At 69.1% G+C, this 18,219-nt stretch overlaps 2 protein-coding genes across 5 annotated transcripts; both read left to right on the top strand.

Moving 5' to 3' along the window:
• Positions 1-3,570: 3,570 nt before the first annotated feature.
• Positions 3,571-9,844, top strand: SYT8 (synaptotagmin 8). Of its 3 annotated transcripts, none has more exons than XM_042958296.1 (9): positions 3,571-3,579; positions 7,540-7,650; positions 7,754-7,932; positions 8,316-8,414; positions 8,541-8,708; positions 8,784-8,951; positions 9,053-9,158; positions 9,256-9,389; positions 9,529-9,844. In XM_042958296.1, exons 2-9 carry the CDS (start codon positions 7,557-7,559, stop codon positions 9,760-9,762), a joined length of 1,182 nt encoding a protein of 393 aa, XP_042814230.1. In that variant the 5' UTR covers positions 3,571-3,579; positions 7,540-7,556; the 3' UTR covers positions 9,763-9,844. The 3 variants fall into 3 exon arrangements, with proteins under 3 accessions (XP_042814230.1, XP_042814232.1, XP_042814231.1); XM_042958298.1 differs by lacking the exon at positions 3,571-3,579 and adding an exon at positions 4,232-4,349; XM_042958297.1 differs by lacking the exon at positions 3,571-3,579 and adding an exon at positions 4,499-4,673.
• A 2,067-nt stretch (positions 9,845-11,911) lies between these two features.
• On the top strand, positions 11,912-13,712 carry TNNI2 (troponin I2, fast skeletal type). 2 transcript variants are annotated; one of them, XM_042958644.1, is made up of 7 exons: positions 11,912-11,920; positions 12,105-12,111; positions 12,613-12,654; positions 12,751-12,879; positions 13,001-13,090; positions 13,206-13,382; positions 13,532-13,712. In XM_042958644.1, the coding sequence occupies exons 1-7, from the start codon at positions 11,913-11,915 to the stop codon at positions 13,625-13,627; spliced, it is 549 nt and encodes a 182-aa protein (XP_042814578.1). In that variant the 5' UTR covers position 11,912; the 3' UTR covers positions 13,628-13,712. The 2 variants fall into 2 exon arrangements, with proteins under 2 accessions (XP_042814578.1, XP_042814579.1); XM_042958645.1 differs by lacking the exons at positions 11,912-11,920; positions 12,105-12,111 and adding an exon at positions 12,280-12,312.
• The last annotated feature ends 4,507 nt before the right edge of the window (positions 13,713-18,219 follow it).

Raw genomic sequence — 18,219 nt, 5'->3', positions numbered from 1 at the left:
CTCCAAGGCAGCTTGGGAAGGGGCAGGCCCAGGGTCCAGGCGATTCCAGGGCCCCAGAGACTGAACGAGGCAGGCGAGGACAGCAAGGCGGGGACACTCCAACCTGGGTGGGGGGAGCACTGGGCCTGTGGGGTGCTGAGAGAGGGGACCCCACTGGGCAGGCCCACCCAGAGATACCCCGGAGAATACAAGCCAGCCTCCCTCCCACCCCGGGAACCCAGACCAGAACGTCTGGACAGACCCCCTCGCACCCCTCGCTGACACCCAGGGAGCCTGCGTGCCCCGGAACAGGCTTCCCGCACGCGGGAACCCTTGGGGGCACGTCTGGGTCCTGGCTCACCGGGGAACCCCTGGGAAGCTGGGACAGCTTTGTGACCCCCAGGAACCCCCCGGGCAAGACGGGTCACATGCACAACCCCCTCATACTCCTGACACAGGCAGGGAGACAATGGGGGGCAGAGCGAGGCCAGCCCCAAAAGGGGCCGATGGGGAGGGGGTGTGAGCAAAGGGCCCATCTTCCCGTGGGCCCCACGGCACCCAGGGGACAGGGGTCTGCGGCCCCCGGAGACGGTGTCCCCCGAGCAGCCTCCGCCCCTCCCCCTGGCCTGCGACCCCGGACGCTGCCCCAGGCCGAGGCGAACAAGTCCCTGCAGACGGGCTGCCCCCCGCCCCCTTCCCGGCGGGAAACGGCAGACGCGGTGGAGGGGTCTAGAACGTGTGCCCAGCCACTCCTGCTGGCAGCCTGTCCAGGACATGCGCCGTGTACGGAAGGCTTTGATCGCGTGCTCCCCAACCGCGGGGTCCCCCCTCTCCCCTCCGCACGGTCACTCCCCACCCCTGCCCCCGCTCGCCGCCCGGCCAGCGATGCCAGGGTTTGCATTGGCGTCCGGCCAAAGCCCGGAATGTGCCTGCTGGCTGCGGGACAGCTGTTCCTGGAACAGAGGCGACAAAGCACAGACTGTCTTTGAGACGTGGGCGGACGGGGTGCAGTCTGCCCAGAGCCACGCATGAATAGAGCACACAGGCTCTGGGACAAGATGAATGGGCTCACACAGGCCGGACACCCGTGAATGGGCCCCAGGCGTCCAAAGACGCGGTGGAACTTGGAACCGGCTGGCAGGGCCTCTGGGAGGTGTGGGGTGCCGCCGCTGAGAGCACACGCTGCTAACAGCCCTGGCGAAAGGGGACCAGAGCAAGAGCGCGTGGGGTGCGGGCCCTCGGGAGGGGGGTGCGAACCTGCAGTCAGCACACCCCGGTGAGCAAGCCCGCGTTCACCATCAGGGCGTCTCCAGGCTCCTGGTTGTGTCTGTGCAGCGTCACGGGGTGCAGGTCCCAGACCCTCCGTGATGCGGGGTCACATCCCTCAGACGTTCCGGGCAGTGTGGGGGCTTCGGACCCCCAAGGGAGGGGCACTGAGCCCCCCGGCGTTTAGATGGCAGGGAGCAGCCCGTGTGGACCGAGCACCAGCCCAGCACAGAGACGCCGGGACAGGCCTGGACGGGCTCCCCCGGGCCAGACGCCCCTGACCGGGCACCAGACGTCCAGAGACACCTCGGGCCTACGTGAGCGGCGGGCGCTGGGGGCTAGGCCGCCCGAGATCCTGACGACTTCAGTCGTGCCGTGCGGGAGCCGCCTTGCCGATGCCCAGGGCTGGGGGTGGGCGGCCCAGGGGCCCTGGAAACTGGGGGCACAGTACTTTCAGGTCACTGGCAGGTCACTGAGATGTTTGGGGGACTGGGGCACAGGCTGTGCGGACACTCAGAGACTCAGAGCCGCGGGTCCCCGGGGCCCAAGCCTTCACGTGAACGGTGTGGCCACGCTAGGAAGAAGGGGGAATAGAGGGCCGGACCCTAATTCAGAGGAGGGTGGTGGAATCCGGAGATTCGGGGTGGTAGGACTCCGGCCCCCATCCGTTCAGGTGAACGAGGGAGGATCTCTCAGCCCTCAGGTGAGCTGACGGCAAGCCAGGCCAGTCGCCCAGAGCCACGCAGAAGCGGGGCGGGGAGGCGCCGGCTGCGGGGACACAGACGGGGCCGTCAGACTCGCAGGCAGGAGCAGGAGGCCGCCACCTCCCGGGACCCGGCTCTCGAGAGCAGGTGCTACAGGCCTGGGGCCCGAGGCGCCCAGGTGAGGCACGAGGGGGGCTCCGGGTCCTTAGTTTTCCGGGCTGAGGGGCGTACCCCCTCGGGCTACAGAGAGGCCCAGAGGGCGGGCTGGTATAGGAGTCACCCCGAGGCCCCAGGGAACGGGGTACGGTCCGCGGAGCCTCCAGAGCAGAATCCACGAGTTTTCCGTGACCGGCCACCAGGCTGTAGACGTGGGGTGGGCAGTTGGGCTCTCGGGCAGAGGAGGGTACGGGAGCCCAGGCGCTCCGACCAACAGGGTTCCGGACCCACTCAGGCTCATGGGGTACAGGACCCGTACACTGCAGTGAACGGGGCTCAGAACCCAGACACTCAGAATGATGGGGTTCAGCTTCCACACGCTCTGTCATGGGGTTCAAGACCCCAGGCGTGACCCCATCATTCTGAGCTCGCGGGAGGCCTAGGACGGGTGTCCCAGACACCTGGGCGGGCCCAGCACACAGATGAATGGCGCACACGGCCACAGACGAGGGTGATACGCGCGGGTAGGGGTAGACCGAGCACAGGGCGTCCGAGCCACAGGAACGAGGCCACCGGGGGGGCCTGGCCCAGCACTCAGGCCTACGGGAGACATGTCAGTGCAGGACTCAGGTGCCCACGGGGCCAACCGGTGAGCAGGAGAAGGGGGCCCACCGGACCTTGGCCGCCACGGTCCCAGGAGGGGCCCCCAGGGCCCGGGTCACGGAGAATCCCGGTTTTCGGACCTGGGAGCTGGATTACAAGCTGTGCTCGCAGTCAGCCGCGGAAGCGGGTGTCCCCTGAGCGTCCAGGTGAACGGGGAATATGCACCCAGACCGTCCACAGAGTGGGAGTCACACCCCCAGAAATCCGGGCAGCCCACAGACTCCCAGAGGAAGGGGGCAGAGGCGGCGTGGGTCACAGGGCTGGGGCAAGGTGAGCGCGCGGGGCCCGCGGGAACGGGGGGCGGCGGCCGGGGTCAGCGCGGGCAGGGTGCACGCGTGCTGTCCTGGCACGTCTCACGCTTCTGTGCCAGCAGCTCCCGGCCACCCCGAGCCAGCGTTCGCCCTGAGTTCCAACCTCAAACATTCCCCAGGCAACCTCAAAGGAAGCACCCCCGTCCAGGAGCCCCGCCAGGGTCTCCGTGCGGCTGTCGGCTGCCAAGCCGCCGTCTCGGGGGCCGCAGGGCTGGCCGGGGGCTGCCAGCTCTGTTTGGTTTTCCCCTTCCTGCCCTGGACGCTCAGACGCCCGTCTCGCCGTGGAGGCGCCCGTGTCCTGGGACAGGCACAAAGGCCCTACAGTGGGGCTGGGGGGGAGCCGCGCACGGGGCACATGTGCTCACGCCACACCAGGGCCCCGCGGCACGTGCGGCCGGCCTTGCTTCTTCCCCCCAGAGCACGGGCGCCTGCCTGCCCCCCAACGGCCTGCTCCCGTGGCCCCGAGGCGTCAGCCGCTTCTCCCAAATCCCCATCGCCGGGTAGGACCAGGAGAAAGCGCCGAGCCCCTGGACGGGGGGGGGGGGGGGGGGGGGGGGGGGGGGGGGGGACGCGTTCCCAGAGCCGCGCGTGACCGGCAGGTCCACGCACGCACACGCAAGCCCGCCCCCCACCTGCAACGTCTCCCGAGCGACCTCGGAGCCGGGGGCCGAGCCTCCCGGAAGTCCGGCCTGACCAGTCCTGCCGGCGGCCCCCGTGCCACCGGCTCTCCTGTTAAGCATTAACCAGCTCTACGTCTGGCTGCGGGCAGGAGTGGGTTCAGAGAGTCACCCTGGCCTGGAAGGGTCACTCAGGGCCGGGCCCGGGGAGGGACCTGAGCTGGCCAGAGCAGAGAGGGCGCTGAGGTCACAGGCCCTGCTGGCCCTGTCAAAGCAGGAGCTGGGGGTGGCGGCGGGGGTGGGGGGCTGGTCCAACAGAAACCCAGAGCTCTGGGGACAGGCCAACCTCGCCAGGGGCACAGGCATGGATGGAGTGACGTCCAGAAGCCCAGGCGTCAGCAGGGCAAGGCAGACCCAGATAGTCGCCTGGTGACGGCTTGCCCACGTGACAGTGCGTCCGGGCCAGCCCTGCCCAGCACGAGCCGCGCGGTTCTGGCCGAGCTGTGGCCTTGTGCCTTTTCAGGCAGCACCAGAAAGCTGCACTCCTCCAGACCCAGACGTCCCTGGGGCTCAGGACACCCTCCTCGGGGTGCAGAACCTTCTCAGACCGGGTCCGGCCGTCCCTCCCTCCCGCTTCCCGGTGTTCAGCCCAGGTGGGCGGTCAACCCCTTATTGCCAGGCCTCCGGAGGACCAGAAATGCCCCCGTGTCCCCTGGAGGGACCCCTGGAGGTGGCCCGGAGCCTGGACGCCTGGTACCTGGGTCTCAGGGGGGACCCTCCTCCCAAGGGAGTTCCCTGATTCCTGAGGGCCAGCAGTTCCGGCCTTGAGGTGGGGCTCCCCGAAGCCCTGCCTCTCACATCCCTCCCCCACCCAGCAGACTCTCTCATTCACTGGAGGCCCGGCCACGGCTCCTTGCGTGTGCTAGGTAGAGAGGAGGCCTGGAGGCCAGGCCGGCCGCAGGAAGTTCAGGCAGCAGGTGAGAATTTTCTACACCGGGGCGGGGGAGGGAGTGGTGACTGTCACCCCAACAACATCTGGGGGAGCCCTGCTCTTCCCGAGGGGGAGACTTGCTCCCTCCCACAGTACAAACAATGCCAGCTGGGCTGTTGATGGGGGGCAGCGGTTGGCTTGACTTCCGTGGGTGCCCAGCCCCAGGCTGACGTGGATCCCTCCACCTGGCGGAGTCGGGGCTCCCGAGTGGGAGAGGCAGGGTGGACCCAGCACAAACGGCCTGGCAGGTCAGGTGGTCGGAGGGTGGGGAGTCACGGGGAGGGCTTCCTGGAGGAGGTGGGGCTCACACAGGCCTTGAAGGGCGAGTAGGGTGGGGTGGCATGGAAGGAACATCGAGCGTCAGCACAGAGCAGTGGGAACCAAGCTGGGTCCGTGCACACAGGTGGCCACGAGGCCGTCCTGCTCCACAAGGAGCCTTGAGGCCGGATCTGCACAGGGGCGGGAGGGTGTGTCCCACAGCGGGTGGCCGGGACAGGGACTCCACTTAGGAAGGATGCCCAGCCCCCTTCCTGGGGAAAAAGAGCCTTAGCACTAGAGAGGCTTTTCCCCGCCGGGTCACAGAAGAGGGAGCAGGGGTGGAACCTTGGAGGGACCTCCGGCCTCCTGGGCTGTAGGCGGGAAGGCCCCTCCCGGAGGTGGCTCCAGGCCTGGAGGGCGGCGGGGGGCGCTGGGGTAGGAGAGCCGGACAGCCCTCCCATGGCCCCCAAGAGTCGCCCTTGGGTATCTGCCCCCCCTCCCCCCCCCCCCCGGGGTTCCCGGGCACTTTCCCAGAAGCCGGACCTGCTGGCTGGGTCCAGCGGAGCGGCCGGCGCCACCTGGTGGCGGCGCGCCTGCCTGAACCTGCACCACCATGGGGGCCTGGCGGTCCTGAGGGACCCTGTGCCTCTCCCAGGCCTTGGGGTCCTGCAGCCCTTGTGGCCAGCCTGCCCAGGGTCCTGGGACACTCTAGGGCCAGCTTCCAGGCATCTCCTGCGGTCCTGGGGTCAACCTTCCCCAGGCCGGCCCAGGAATCCTGCCAGGCGAGCAGTACTCGTGCGTCCGTGCCCGGCCCCGCCCCCGCCCCCGTGCAGGGGCCGTGGGAGGGGCACACGCACACACCTACACCCGCAGGTGTGCGCACACCCACAGGCGTGTGCGCACACACAGGCACGCACGCGCCGGGATTCTCCAGCCGACAACCTATCTGGAATTCTCCACCATGAAAACCTCCAGTGGAGCTGTTCCAATCCCAGAACACACACAGGCCCTGGCGTTTCCGGAAGGTTGGCTCCCGGGGAGCTGGGGGCTCCGACCCCCCGGAAGCCCTCAGGCCATCGAGCAGACCTGGGAGTGTCCTTCAGGGGACATGGGGCCCGGAGACCTGTGAGCTTCCACGGCAGGGGCTCACCCGAGGGGCCCCCGGCCACACCCGTCTCCATACTTGGTGGGGCCCGTGCAGAAAACTTGCAGCCCTTGTTCAAAATGGTTACAATTTCCAGAGCGCGAGGGCGGGTGTTGGACCAGGCCCGGGGCCCTTCCCTCTGCGTGCGGGACCTGCCTCCACGTCCCTTCTCGGTGCTGTGGCTCCACGGGCCTGGGCCTCTGCTCCTGTCCCTTCGCCTACTGGTCTGTGAGAGGCCTCGTGGGGACAGCATGCACACAGCCCCTGCAGGGGTGACGGGGCCGGGCCTGGGGGCCGGGCCACCTGGGGTCTGGGCGCTTCCCCGCCTCTTTAAGCAGAGGCTCCATCCACAGCACACGAAAGGGCTGGGGTGGTTCTGGGAGTGAGGCCTGGGCGCCGTGCAGGAGCCAGGGGATCCAGGCCGGGTGCCTGGTGATTCCTGGAGGGGGTGGCCCGGCCTGGCCTTTGTGGACAAACAGGAGGAGGCCCCTGGTGGCCAGAACCGTGACTTTGGCCACCAGTGCTCCCCGGGGGGGGGGGGGGAGGGGGGAGGAGGAGCTGAGCCAGAGAGAGACTTCCGCGGGTCTGGGGTCCCAGGATGCCCCGTCGTGGCACTGGCCCCCAGCTCAGAGCCCCACGTCCCTGACGTGGGTGTGCTCCCACCCCAGGCCCCTGGCAGGGAGGCTACACCAGGCCCACTCCCCTCCCACCAGCAAGAAGGGTGGCAGGTCGGCAGGTGGGCAGGTCCGGGCAGCGGCTGCTGAGTCAGTTTGCAAGGAATGTTCTGGCCTCTCCCAGCTTCACCCTGTCCCTGCCTGCCCCCACCTCACCCTTCTCCCCAGGCGTGGCTGGCATGGCGCCCAGGCCAGGAACGCATCTCCAGCCCGGGCTTGCTCGGACCAGCTCCCCCCCAGCAGTCGACCCCCACCACTCCCCCTGCTTGCCCCCATGACCTCAACAGAGCCCCGGTCCCTCAGAGCCCCCACCCCCACGCTCCCAGGTTACTTCCCGGGCCAGAGCCCCCCCCCCCCCCTCCGCCGCCCCGCAAGCGTGAACAGGCTCCACCTGTGTGACGGAGAACCATGGCAGGCCTGAGGTCAGGGCGGGGGTGAACCGGGACCCCAGCGACAGCCCCCAGGCAGATCCCAGGGCCCAGGGGAGAGAGGCCTGGAGGGAGGGGGCTCTGCAATGAGGAAGGCCTGGCCTGCTGGGCTGGGGGCTGGGGGCTGGGGAGGCGGCCAGGAGGCTGGGCCTGTGTCTGCTGAGCCGGCCGTCTGGCCGGGGCCTTCCTCCCTTGGCTCTACTCACAGCCCTTGCCCCCAGCCACCCCAGGCTGCCTCCTTGCCCAGGCAAACCCTGGGCTGATGCTGCTGGGCAGATGGGGCAGTGGGGCTGGGGGCCGCGGGGCCGTCCCCGGGCGTGACCCGGCCACCCGGGCGCTCTGCTCCAGGCCAGCAGGAAGGGGAGATGGGGCGCCCCCCAGACGCCCACAGCACCCTGGCCCCGGCGGGCACCACAACTGTACCCGGGCTCATTCCGGACCTCATCGCCAGGCTCCCCTGTGAGCTGCGGGATGCCCAGCAGGGGTGTGGGGATGGCGGGCCCGGTGGGGGCAGCTGCTGTCCACGGATGCACCTCAGGCCCCTTTCTGTGCCCTCCCCCAGGGCCCAGCTGGGCGCCCACGGCCATCGCTGTGGCTGCCGGCGTCCTCGCCGTGTCCTGCCTCCTCTGTGTCGCCTGTTGCTGCTGCTGCCATCTCCGCAGACAGGGCTGCAGGAAGAAGCCCAGGGGCCAGGAGGCTGTGGGCCTGGGCGGCCCTCAGGGCACCACCAGCATCCACCTGGTGAGGAGCACCAGCTGCGGGCTGCTCAGTCCCAGAGGGCAGCTCAAGGCCCAGGCAGGGAGGACCCTCCCGGCCGGGGGAAGTGATGAGCAGAGGCGAGAGGAAGGCAGTGTAGGAGGAGGGAGGCCCCGAGCGCCAGCCCCAGGGGTCGGGCCATGGGGAGCCACGGAAGGTCCTTGAGGAGGGCAGTGCTGCAAGAACGGATGTGGGGGAGGCACATCAGTTAAGGCCTGTGCCACAGAACTGAGGATACGAGCCCTTCTGTGGCCTGGTCTGGAGGTAGGTGCTTGGACCGCAGACCTGGGGCTGGGGCCCGGGAGGCCCAGGGCTGCCACGGGGGCCCGGTCCCAGCAGCCCCCGCCTCCTGTCCCCACCCGCCCCAGGTGCAACCGGACGTGGAGAGCTCGGAGTCTGCCCCCGGGGGCCCCCAGCACTGGGGACGCCTGCTGCTCTCCCTGGGGTATGACTTTGGAAGCCAGGAGGTGAGGGGCCCCCCTTGCAGGCCCAGAGGGTCCGCGGGGCGTGTGCAGGGGAGACGGGTGCCGGGCGGGCGCTGGGCGCGGGGCCGCCCGGGGACGGCCCCCGGCTGAGCAGCCCCTGGCTCCCAGATCCAGGTGGGCCTCAAGCAGGCCGCAGACCTGAGGGCCGGGGGCCAGGGCGGCACGGCAGACCCCTACGCCCGCGTCAGCCTCTCCACGGGGGCGGGGCACACGCACGAGACCAGGGTGCATCGTGGCACGCTGTGCCCCACGTTCCACGAGACCTGCTGCTTCCACGTGCGTCTGGGCTGGGGGAGGGGTGCGGGGGGCCGGGGCCGGGGCGAGGGGACCCGCTCACACGCTCTCCTGCAGGTGCCGCAGCGCGAGCTGGCTCGGACCGCCCTGCGGGTGCAGGTGCTAAGCTTCGGGCGGTTCTCTGCCCACGAGCCGCTGGCTGAGCTCAGCCTGCCGCTGGGCACCGTGGACCCGCAGCACGTCCTAGAGCAGTGGTACCAGCTGGGCCCGCCGGGCACCGCCGAGGTGAGCCCAGGGACTGCCGGACTCCGGCCTGGCCCTGCCCGGGGTGCCCCGGGGGTCGGGGGGCGGTGGAGACCGAGGCCCCCCCATCTCGCTGCCCGCAGCCCGAGCCCTCGGGTGAGCTGTGCCTCTCGCTCCGGTATGTGCCCGGCTCGGGCCGGCTGACCGTCGTCGTGCTGGAGGCCCGAGGCCTGAGCCCGGGACTGGCAGGTGAGAGCCCTCCCTGCCCCTTCCACATGGAGAGAGAGGGAGCCCTGTGCTTGGCCCTGGGACCCGGGATGCCTTCTGACCCCTTCTGCCTGCCCAGACCCCTACGTGAAGGTCCAGCTCATGCTGAACCAGAGGAAGTGGAGGAAGAGAAAGACCTCGGCTCGGAAGGGCACGGCCGCCCCCTACTTCAACGAGGCCTTCACCTTCCTCGTGCCTTTCAGCCAGGTCCAGGTGGGCTGCCTGGAGAAAGGGGTGGGAGGGGCGGGGCGGGGTGGGGTGGGGTGGGGTGGGGTGGGGCGGGCCCACCCTTGGGGCCAAGCTGACCCCTGTCTTTCTCTCCCTCCCTGCCCTTCTGCCCGCCTCTGCCCAGAGCGTGGATCTGGTGCTGGCCGTCTGGGCCCGGGGCCCGCAGTTCCGGGCCGAGCCCGTGGGCAAGGTGCTGCTGGGCGCGCGGGCCTCGGGTCAGGCCCTGCAGCACTGGGCCGACATGCTGGCCCACGCCCGGCGGCCTGTTGCCCAGTGGCACCGCCTGCGGCCCGCCGGGGAGGTGGACGGCGCCCTGGCCCTGAAGCCCCGCCTGCACCTGCCCTTGCCTGGCTCCTGAAAGCGCCCTCGGGCCTCGGCCTCCCAGGCTGCGGTGTGGGCGCCTGTCCAAGCCGCCCCACGGGACCACTAATAAACGCCTCCTCCCGTTGCCGTGCTGTGTCTTTCCTGAGCCCTCGGGGACACGGTCGGGGCAGGGGTTCCGCCGTCACCGCTGTGGGGAAAGGACCCGAGGCCTCGGGGGGTGAAGGGGTCCCCTCCAGGCCCCACGGGGACGGTGTGAAGAGGTAGGGAGCCCTCTCTGTCAGCGGGGCTGCAGGGACAGTGTGGTGGGAGGTAGGCTGGAGCCGGCCCCGTGGGGACAGTGTGGGTGATGAGGAGGCATTTGGGGGGTGGTGATGGTGGAGGGAAAGGAAAGGACTCCAACCTGGGGGGGGCCCGCTTCGCACCCCCCCCCCCCCGCCACCGCACAGGGCCCCAAACCTTCCAGAGGCCGCTGTAGGGCCGCCTCTTCCAGACGGCAGGGGGCAGTAGATACCTTCGGAAGCCTCCTCCGGCCTTCGGGGGCTCAGCCCCGGCCAGGAGTGCAGCAATAACCCCCACACATCTGGATGGCTTTAGCTCCCCTGACCCTCCCTGTGGCCCGTGAGGCCGGCAGGCCTGGGGCCACGCACCCCCAGCTCAGAGGATGCCAAGTCATGCTCCTACGGATGTCTCTGCTGGGTGGGGGGCCCGGGCAGTGTGTGGTGGGGGGACGGGGCTCAGTCCCGGGCAGCCGGGCGGGCCCCAGGCCCCCTCAGGTCAGGGAGAGGTTCCCAGGCGGTGGTGTCACCGTCCTCGGGTTGAAGGACGCGTTCGAATGAGCCAGGAACCACCCCAGGGCAGGGTGTTTCCGGCCGGCTGCACGTCCAGGCGCCCTCCCTTCTTCTCCCAGGAGGGAGGGTGGCATCCCACCTAGGGGAGGGCAGCCCCCACCCAGAGGGCCCTGGCCACTGCCGCAAGGCCGTGTTTGGGGGTCTGGGCCTTGGGGAAAGGAAGGGATGTGGCCAGCTCGTGCCTGAGATGCCCGGCCCGGCTGGGAGGCAGCAGTGAGATGCAGGGCACTGCTCCCTCCGGGAAGCCTGCCCGCCCAGGGGAAACTGTGGGGAAACCGCAGTGTGGACCCTGACTTAGGACCAGAGTGACCCCTCAGCTGATCTCGAGCCGTGTGCCCCGAGGTGGCCCGGCGAGGCCAAGTACATCTGACCACAGGCTCCTTGCAAGAACAAGGGAGGCTTCTCGAACTCGTCACTGAGCTCTAAATAGAGCAACCCAACCTCGGTGTACACCCCCCCCGGCCCCCCCACCACCGCCAAGACTTCTTGGACTGGATGACAGCACGCGGCTGGGCCGGGCCAGGCGGCCTGGGCAGGTGGGGAGGCCCCTGTGCCCCCATTGGTCTGAGGAGGGCTCCATGCCCTTTCTGAGCAGGGGCCCAGCCTGGGGGAGGCCATTTATACCCCTCCCCCTGGGCCCACCAGCCCAACTTGCCGCTGCGGCCTGACCTCGCTCTTCACGTTGCTGCTCAGACTCTAGGTGAGGCCAGCCCGGCCGGCAGAGGCCAGGACAGGCGCTTCTGGAGCTTGTTTGCAGGATGAGTTCCCTGGGTGGGGGTCTGGGGGCTGGGGGCCACCTCCAGCAGCCCTCTCTCGGGGGCTTGCATGGTGTGGGGCGTGAGCCGGAGATGCGTCGGGGGACGGCCTGGGGGCGGCAGGGGTCGAGGACGGCCCCCCCGATCAGCAGGCCTCACTCTTGGGTGGGACACCAGGAGGAGATCTGACGGGTCGGGGGACCCCAGGCCAAAGCGGGGAGTGGTTTCTCACATGCACTTGGGCCCAAAGCCGAAGGAGCAGAGCTAAAATTAGCTGGATGGCTCTGGTGGCCACCTGCGCTGGCCCGTCCCACCCCTCCCTCAGGGACAGCTGCGGCCACTCCGGGCCCTGCCTGGGACATTCTGGGAACACTTTCTCCTCTTCTCACCCTGGCAATTCCAAGACAGAGCCTCAAGGAGGTCGGAGTGGGGGCAGGGCAACAGGCAGGCTTGGTGCGAGGCCTGCCCCCACCCCCACCCCACCCCCAACCTGGGCAGCCGGTGTCCACGGCAGGACAGGAGCCACCGCCCTCACACCTCGGCCTTTTCTCTCCCACAGGCTCTAAGCCCAGGACTTCAGGATGGGGGAGTAAGTGCCATCCAAGCCCAGGGCCCCTGCCACCCCTGCCCTCCCCCACCCCGGGGTGGGGGGGGTCTCCACAGCGCCCAGCCCCCGCCCTGGCCCCGTCCCACTCCCACCTGCCCCCACGCTGCCTCATCCACGCCCTGACCTCTGTCTTCTCTCCCCTACCCCACCTGCACTCTCGGGACAGTGAGGAGGTGAGTACCTACTTGGGGGGGGGGGCATGAGACACAGAGGGGATGGGACCCCCTACTTGGGATAGGTCAAAGGTCAGAGCTCAAGGGAAGCTGCCCAGCCCTCCCCCCACGAACGAGCCCCACCCAGCCACCAGGACAGGGGCGAAAACAGGAAGTGGCTGCCAGTGCCTCGTGGGGCAGGGGAAGTGAGGCTGTGGCCAGGTCACCAGAATCGCTTCTTATTCCCGATTGCCACCCCCCCGACCCCCCCCACCACAGCCTTGGCTCTGTAGGGATGCCCTGCACCTCCCACTTCTCCCCTCCCCTTAACCTTTGAACCCGACCTGCCACCTGGGTACAGGTGTCCTGGGCCCAGCCCCCCCACCGGGGCCTCCGGAACCCCGGTGTCCAGCTGCCTCCTAGACAGGGCCCACCGGCCTGGGGCGGGCTGAGCGGGAGGGGATATGGCGGTGCTGGGGACTGGGCTGGCCCTGACTCTGCCCCCTCCCCCTTGCCCCACAGAAACGCAACAGGGCCATCACGGCCCGGAGACAGCACCTGAAGGTAGGCGCTGGCCCCGAGAGGGCCGTCCCGGGGTCTGCGCGGGGCGAGGCCCCCACAGCCCCTCACTGGCCTGCCCCCCACCCCCCCCCCCTGCAGAGTGTGATGCTCCAGATCGCGGCCACCGAGCTGGAGAAGGAGGAGAGTCGCCGTGAGACTGAGAAGCAGAACTACCTGTCTGAGCACTGCCCCCCACTGCACGTCCCCGGCTCCATGTCTGAAGTGCAGGTACCCTCCCCTGGCGGCGCCCCGGCCTGCTGCCTCGGTCTCCCCACCGGTCAAGAGAGGGGGCAGGGCAGGTGGAGGTCGGGTGGGCAGCGGCCCGCCCACCCGCTGCCCCCACCCCCAGGAGCTCTGCAAGCAGCTGCACGCCAAGATCGACGCGGCCGAGGAGGAGAAGTATGACATGGAAATAAGGGTCCAGAAGAGCAGCAAGGAGGTGAGCGGCCGGTGGGGGGGGGGGGGGGCCGGGACAGGGCGAGGGGCGCCCTGGACGGGAGGGGGCGGGGGGCCTGGCCAGCGCGGGCTCCCACCCAGCCCTTCCCCGCCGGCAGCTGGAGGACATGAACCAGAAGCTGTTCGACCTGAGAGGCAAGTTCAAGAGGCCCCCGCTGAGACGGGTGCGCATGTCGGCTGACGCCATGCTCAAGGCGCTGCTGGGCTCCAAGCACAAGGTGTGCATGGACCTTCGGGCCAACCTGAAGCAGGTCAAGAAGGAGGACACCGAGAAGGTACGCTGCGGCCCGGCCCCAGGCTCCCGGGGTGTCTGCGGGGGGGCTCGACCGCGCTGCCCGCCTCGGGGGCGGAGGGGGGGGGGCGACAGGGAGGCTAAGGGGTGACCCGCAGCCTCCTCCTGAGCCCTGTCCTGGCCCGTCCCCAGGAGCGGGACCTGCGCGACGTGGGCGACTGGCGGAAGAACATCGAGGAGAAGTCTGGCATGGAGGGCAGGAAGAAGATGTTCGAGTCCGAGTCCTAGGCCGCCCGTGCCCCACCAGGGCCCGGAGCTCCCGGCGCAGTGAGGGAGGATGGGGCTCGTCTAAGTGCTCAATAAAGGATTCCAATCCCCATGACTGGTCTGGTCTGGTCCTGCGCAGCCTCACTGCCCACCGACTGCCTCGGGCGCCCAGCAGACTGTTGTGTGCGGGGGGTGCTGGCCCAGGGTGGGTTGGTGTGGTCAGTGGTGAGCGGTCCGTCCCCGCTGTTCCCCAAGACCTGCCCCGGACTCGCCCGCCCCGGGAGGGCTTGGGGGCAGATGGCCTGGGCCGCGTCGGAGCCACGGTGGCGGAGAAGAGGTCATTTGTCCGTTTGCCTGGCATCATCAGGGGGCCTGCCAGGCCCAGAGACCCTCTGTGTGGCGTGATTCCATGCGACGTGGGTGGCCCCCCATCCCTCCCACGGGGGGCTCGTGGGCACAGTCCCGTCTCAGACAGCCCTCCCGGGGTGGCTCGTGCCCATCCAGCAGGGACGCACCGGGGCTGGGGTCCACGCTCCCGCCTGGGGGCTGATGGCAGGCCCACCTGGCCCCACGGCAGGCCCGGCGACAGGGCTCACGCTGCGTCTGCGCCCCCCCCCCCCCGCCAAGGCCTTGGCCCACCTCACAACGTCAAAGGAGGCCATCCCTGACAGGCCCTGAAGAGGACGGTCACGGCAAGGCCACGGCTGTCCCACCTCCTCTGTGGGGAGTGACACGGTGACCCGCCAAGGTCTGAACACCCGAATATTTGGAGGGGTACCCAGGAGAGATGCCCGGGGAGGCCAGGCCACCCACCCTGCCCTTGGGGGAGCTCCCCGAAGGCCCTCCCAGCTCGGACACCCGTGCACGGCCCCCAGCTCCAGCTCCGGCAGGATGTTGGGGGCCAAGGCACTCCCCACGCAGAGCTGAGAGTGGGCAAGGCAGGCAGTGAGTTCAATGAACAGTTTCGGTGGCCAGATAGAGCGATAGGGGCAGCACCCCACCACAGACCCGACAGAGTGACCTGGGCAGGTCCAGGGGCCCTGCCTACCAGGAGGGTCCTCGGGAGGCAGGGACACCCGGCTCCCCCGAGACTCAACATCCTGGTTTGGGAAGACTCACCATGTGGAGAAATGATGGGGTTTTTTGGTTTTTTTTAGTCAAGGAAATGTCAAACACACAGTCCCAGGTAGTGACCCCCTGGGTGGGAAGGTGATGGGAGGGGCCACGCAGGGACAGATGCCGTGACTAGGGCTGGGAAGAAGATTCGCGGGTGTTCGTTACAACAGGCAAACGGGACAAGGAGCAAACATCACAGCTAGCCCCACACGCCCTCTCTGCACACGGCCGGGCTGTCCTGGTGTCCCCCAAAAGACACACAGCCTCGGGCGGGGATGTCCGTGAAGCCTGTGGCCGGCCCAGCACCCGGCACACAGAGGGGGCTCTGCATTCTAGAAAGATCTCCACGGGTGGAGAACAGGCAGTCCAGGAGTGAGGCTGGAGTGGGGGAGGGCACAGGAACCGCAGCCATCTCCCGGGAGGGAGGGAGGGGAGAGGGGTGGGAGATACTTAAGAGACAGAGTCCCCGAGGGGGATGGGAACAGGCGGGGGTGGGGGGGGCTCCTCCCCAGGGAGGGGGCTCTGAGCAAATGAGGGGCCGGCTCTCAGCTGTGGGTTTGCTGGACGCAGGGGTCTGGGCTGGAGATGGGGGTCCGGGCATCTTCAGAAATGAGTGTTGGGGGATCCCCAACAATGGGCAGGAGGGGGAGGGGAAGAGAACGCTGCTCCTGGAGGCCCGGGCCGGATGCTGCCCAGGAAGGACCCCGGAAGCGAGGAGCAGGGCGCCAAAGGTACGGCGGCCGTGGCCTGCCGTGTCGGTGACGCTGGAGGTCGGGGTGTGGATGCAGCCGCAGGAAGCCCCAGGGGACCTCAGCCGGGAGAGGTGAGGAGGGGGAGCATGGCAGGCAGCCCAGGAGGTCAAGGGCAGGAGGGCGTGGGGCGGGGGCAAGGCTGGTGCGCGTCCAGGTGGGCTCGTGTGCGCCTGTGTGAGGCAGGTTCGTGCCCACAGCTCTTTCCCTGTCCTCGACACCATCCTCCACAGAGGGCTTCCCGGAGGAGGCGCTGAGCCAGGGCTGGGGGAGCAGCCCCACAGATGAGCCGGGAAGCAGAGAGGTGGGCCAAACAAATCCACATACAGCAACAGAACTGAGGGAGCAGGTCGCAAGGATGCAGACCGGCAGGTGTGCGGTGGGGGGGGTTGGGGGCGTCCCCAGGAAGCAGGCCCCCTTGGTCTTTCGGGGCCGAGGAGCTGAGGGGGGGCGGATGTGCCCGTGTTCTGTGTATCGTCACCCTTGAAACTTTTCTGTAAGTTTGAAATAATTTCTCCAAAGTTAAACTTTTCCTTGACCATCGAAACAATAAAATTCCCGAGCAACCGTGAAAACAGATGAGGTGGAATCGACCAAGATGGCGTGGACCAGGTGTTGGATGTGGAGACATGGGCGTGGACAGGCCGGGCGAGCACTGGGACCACAGGGCGGGCCTGGGGGACCCCGCACCCCTGCTGGGGCCGGGCAGGGACCACAGGGCGGGCCCGGGGGACCCCGCACCCCTGCCGGGGCCGGGCAGGGACCGCAGGGCGGGCCCGGGGGACCCCCGCACCCCTGCTGGGGTTGGGCAGGGACCACAGGGCGGGCCCAGGGGACCCCGCACCCCTCCCGGGGCCGGGCAGGGACCGCAGGGCGGGCCTGGGGGGACACTGCCCCCCCCACCCCAGTATGAGGTGGTGAGAGGGTGCGTGAGGGCGAGCCGCCTTGGCCCGAGGAGGCAGGGAAGAGTGGGCAGTGCCTCGTTGGGGGACCTGGAAGTGTGTGGAGCTGGGACGGGCATGGTCCAGGGGCTTCCCAGTTGATGGGACTGGCCCAGACTCAGGGGGACCTCCCCTCCACCCCTGCCCTGCCGGCCAAGGGGAAGCCCGAGTGGGGCTCTGGGCCCAGAGTTCCTCTGTGAGCAAGCAGCCCCTGCTGAGGCCCACCCCTCTCCCCGGCCAGCCTTGCCCCTGTGACCTGTCCCCTCTTTGGTCCCTGAGCACCAGCTCTCTGGGTCCAGACCTGCCTTTGTCCCTTGTGAGGCCTCCGGGTCCTCTGCTGTTCTGTTTCTGCCTCCCTGACACCTCCTGGCCGGCTGCTGGGACTCAGTTTCCCCGACTATAATGGGAGAAGAGAATGCCCACCTCACTGGATGGCCAGATGGGGAGGGACCAGCGCGTGTCCCCAGCATCACACATGTCACACCTGCCTCAGTACTGGGCCTGGAAGCATGTCTGGGCTGTTCCTCGGCTGCCCGCCCCCCCAACCCCCCAACCTTCAGTTTCCCTCAAGTCACTTCTTCCAGGAAGACCTCCATGATCCGTCAGGCCCCAGGGCCCAGCACGTCTGGGCCTAGACGGCCATCACTAGAGGGGAGGGAGGCCGTCGGGTAGGGACGGGACTTTGGGCGCCCCCTACCCCCCCATCTCTTAGCCACGCCCATCACCAACGTCCTTGCTGGGAGGGGGCCCGGCCCACGGGAGACCCTCCATCCAGACAGCTTCTCCCCCCAGTGCCCACCTCGGTTCCCCGGGACCCTCCACCTCTGAGCCCCTCCAGGCCGGCCTCGGGGAGGGGGCCCTTCTGCCCCGCACCACCCCCTCGCTCTGGAGGGGATTGCTGGCAACTCCAGGTGCAGACCGGTACCGGCCCACCTCCCAGCTGCCCCACCAGGCCCTTCCAGGACCCCCAGTGACCTGGGCCCACGTCACCCAAACCAGAGGCCCCAGCACCAGGCTCTCACCTTCCTCCCCGGGGCCTTTCCCGACTATAAAATGGAATAAGGGAACCCCCAGATGGCCAGTGGCCCCTCCTCACCTGCCTGTCTACCCATCTGCCCCTGGGGTCCCTCCAGCCTGTCCGCCCCCGGCTGCCTTTCAGACTCCCTGTCCCCTCCCGCCCAGATGTTGACCGCACCATCTGGACCCCCAGTGCATCCTGGGCACCCCAGCGTCTCACTGTCTCACCCCGGGGCTCGTAGGGGGCTGACGCAGGACCTGCCGGCTGCCGAGGACACTGCTGCCTCTCCCTCCCGGGCGCGCAGCTTGAGGACCGGTGACGCCCTGACGCTGAGCTCTCGGTGGCGCGTGTGCATCCAGCCGGGCCCCTGGCCCCCCAGCCCTCCTCACGGTCTCCAGGCCCCTCCCCTGCCGCTGGGCATGGAGCGCCAGCCGGGGACTCTGAGGCCCTCAGGGAGGAGAAGCCTGGGGTCCTGGGACAGCTGCGGAGACCCCTCCCCAACACCTCGGCCCCAGAGTTGGGCGGAGTGAGGGCGGAGCCCCCAGGGCTGTTTGGTACAGCAACTGCTCCGCTTTCCTGAGCAACAGGTCCCTGCGTCAGTGTCCTGGGGCCGCACGAGGAAGGCCCACACACGGGGCTCACACCGCAGACGGTCACCGTCCCCCATCCCGGCGGCCGGAGCCCGAGGTCCAGGCGTGGGCGGGGCTGGGTCCCTCCAAGCCCCTCTCCTTGTGTGTGGCCGGCCGTCCTCCCCCTGTGTCCTCACGGGGTCGTCCCTCCGTGCGTGTC

Source organism: Panthera tigris, chromosome D1 (assembly GCF_018350195.1).
Source record: "Panthera tigris isolate Pti1 chromosome D1, P.tigris_Pti1_mat1.1, whole genome shotgun sequence".
Classification (NCBI taxonomy): Eukaryota; Metazoa; Chordata; class Mammalia; order Carnivora; family Felidae; genus Panthera; species Panthera tigris.
The sequence above is the reverse complement of the archived record's forward strand: the minus strand, read 5'-3'. Positions and strand labels throughout refer to the sequence as shown.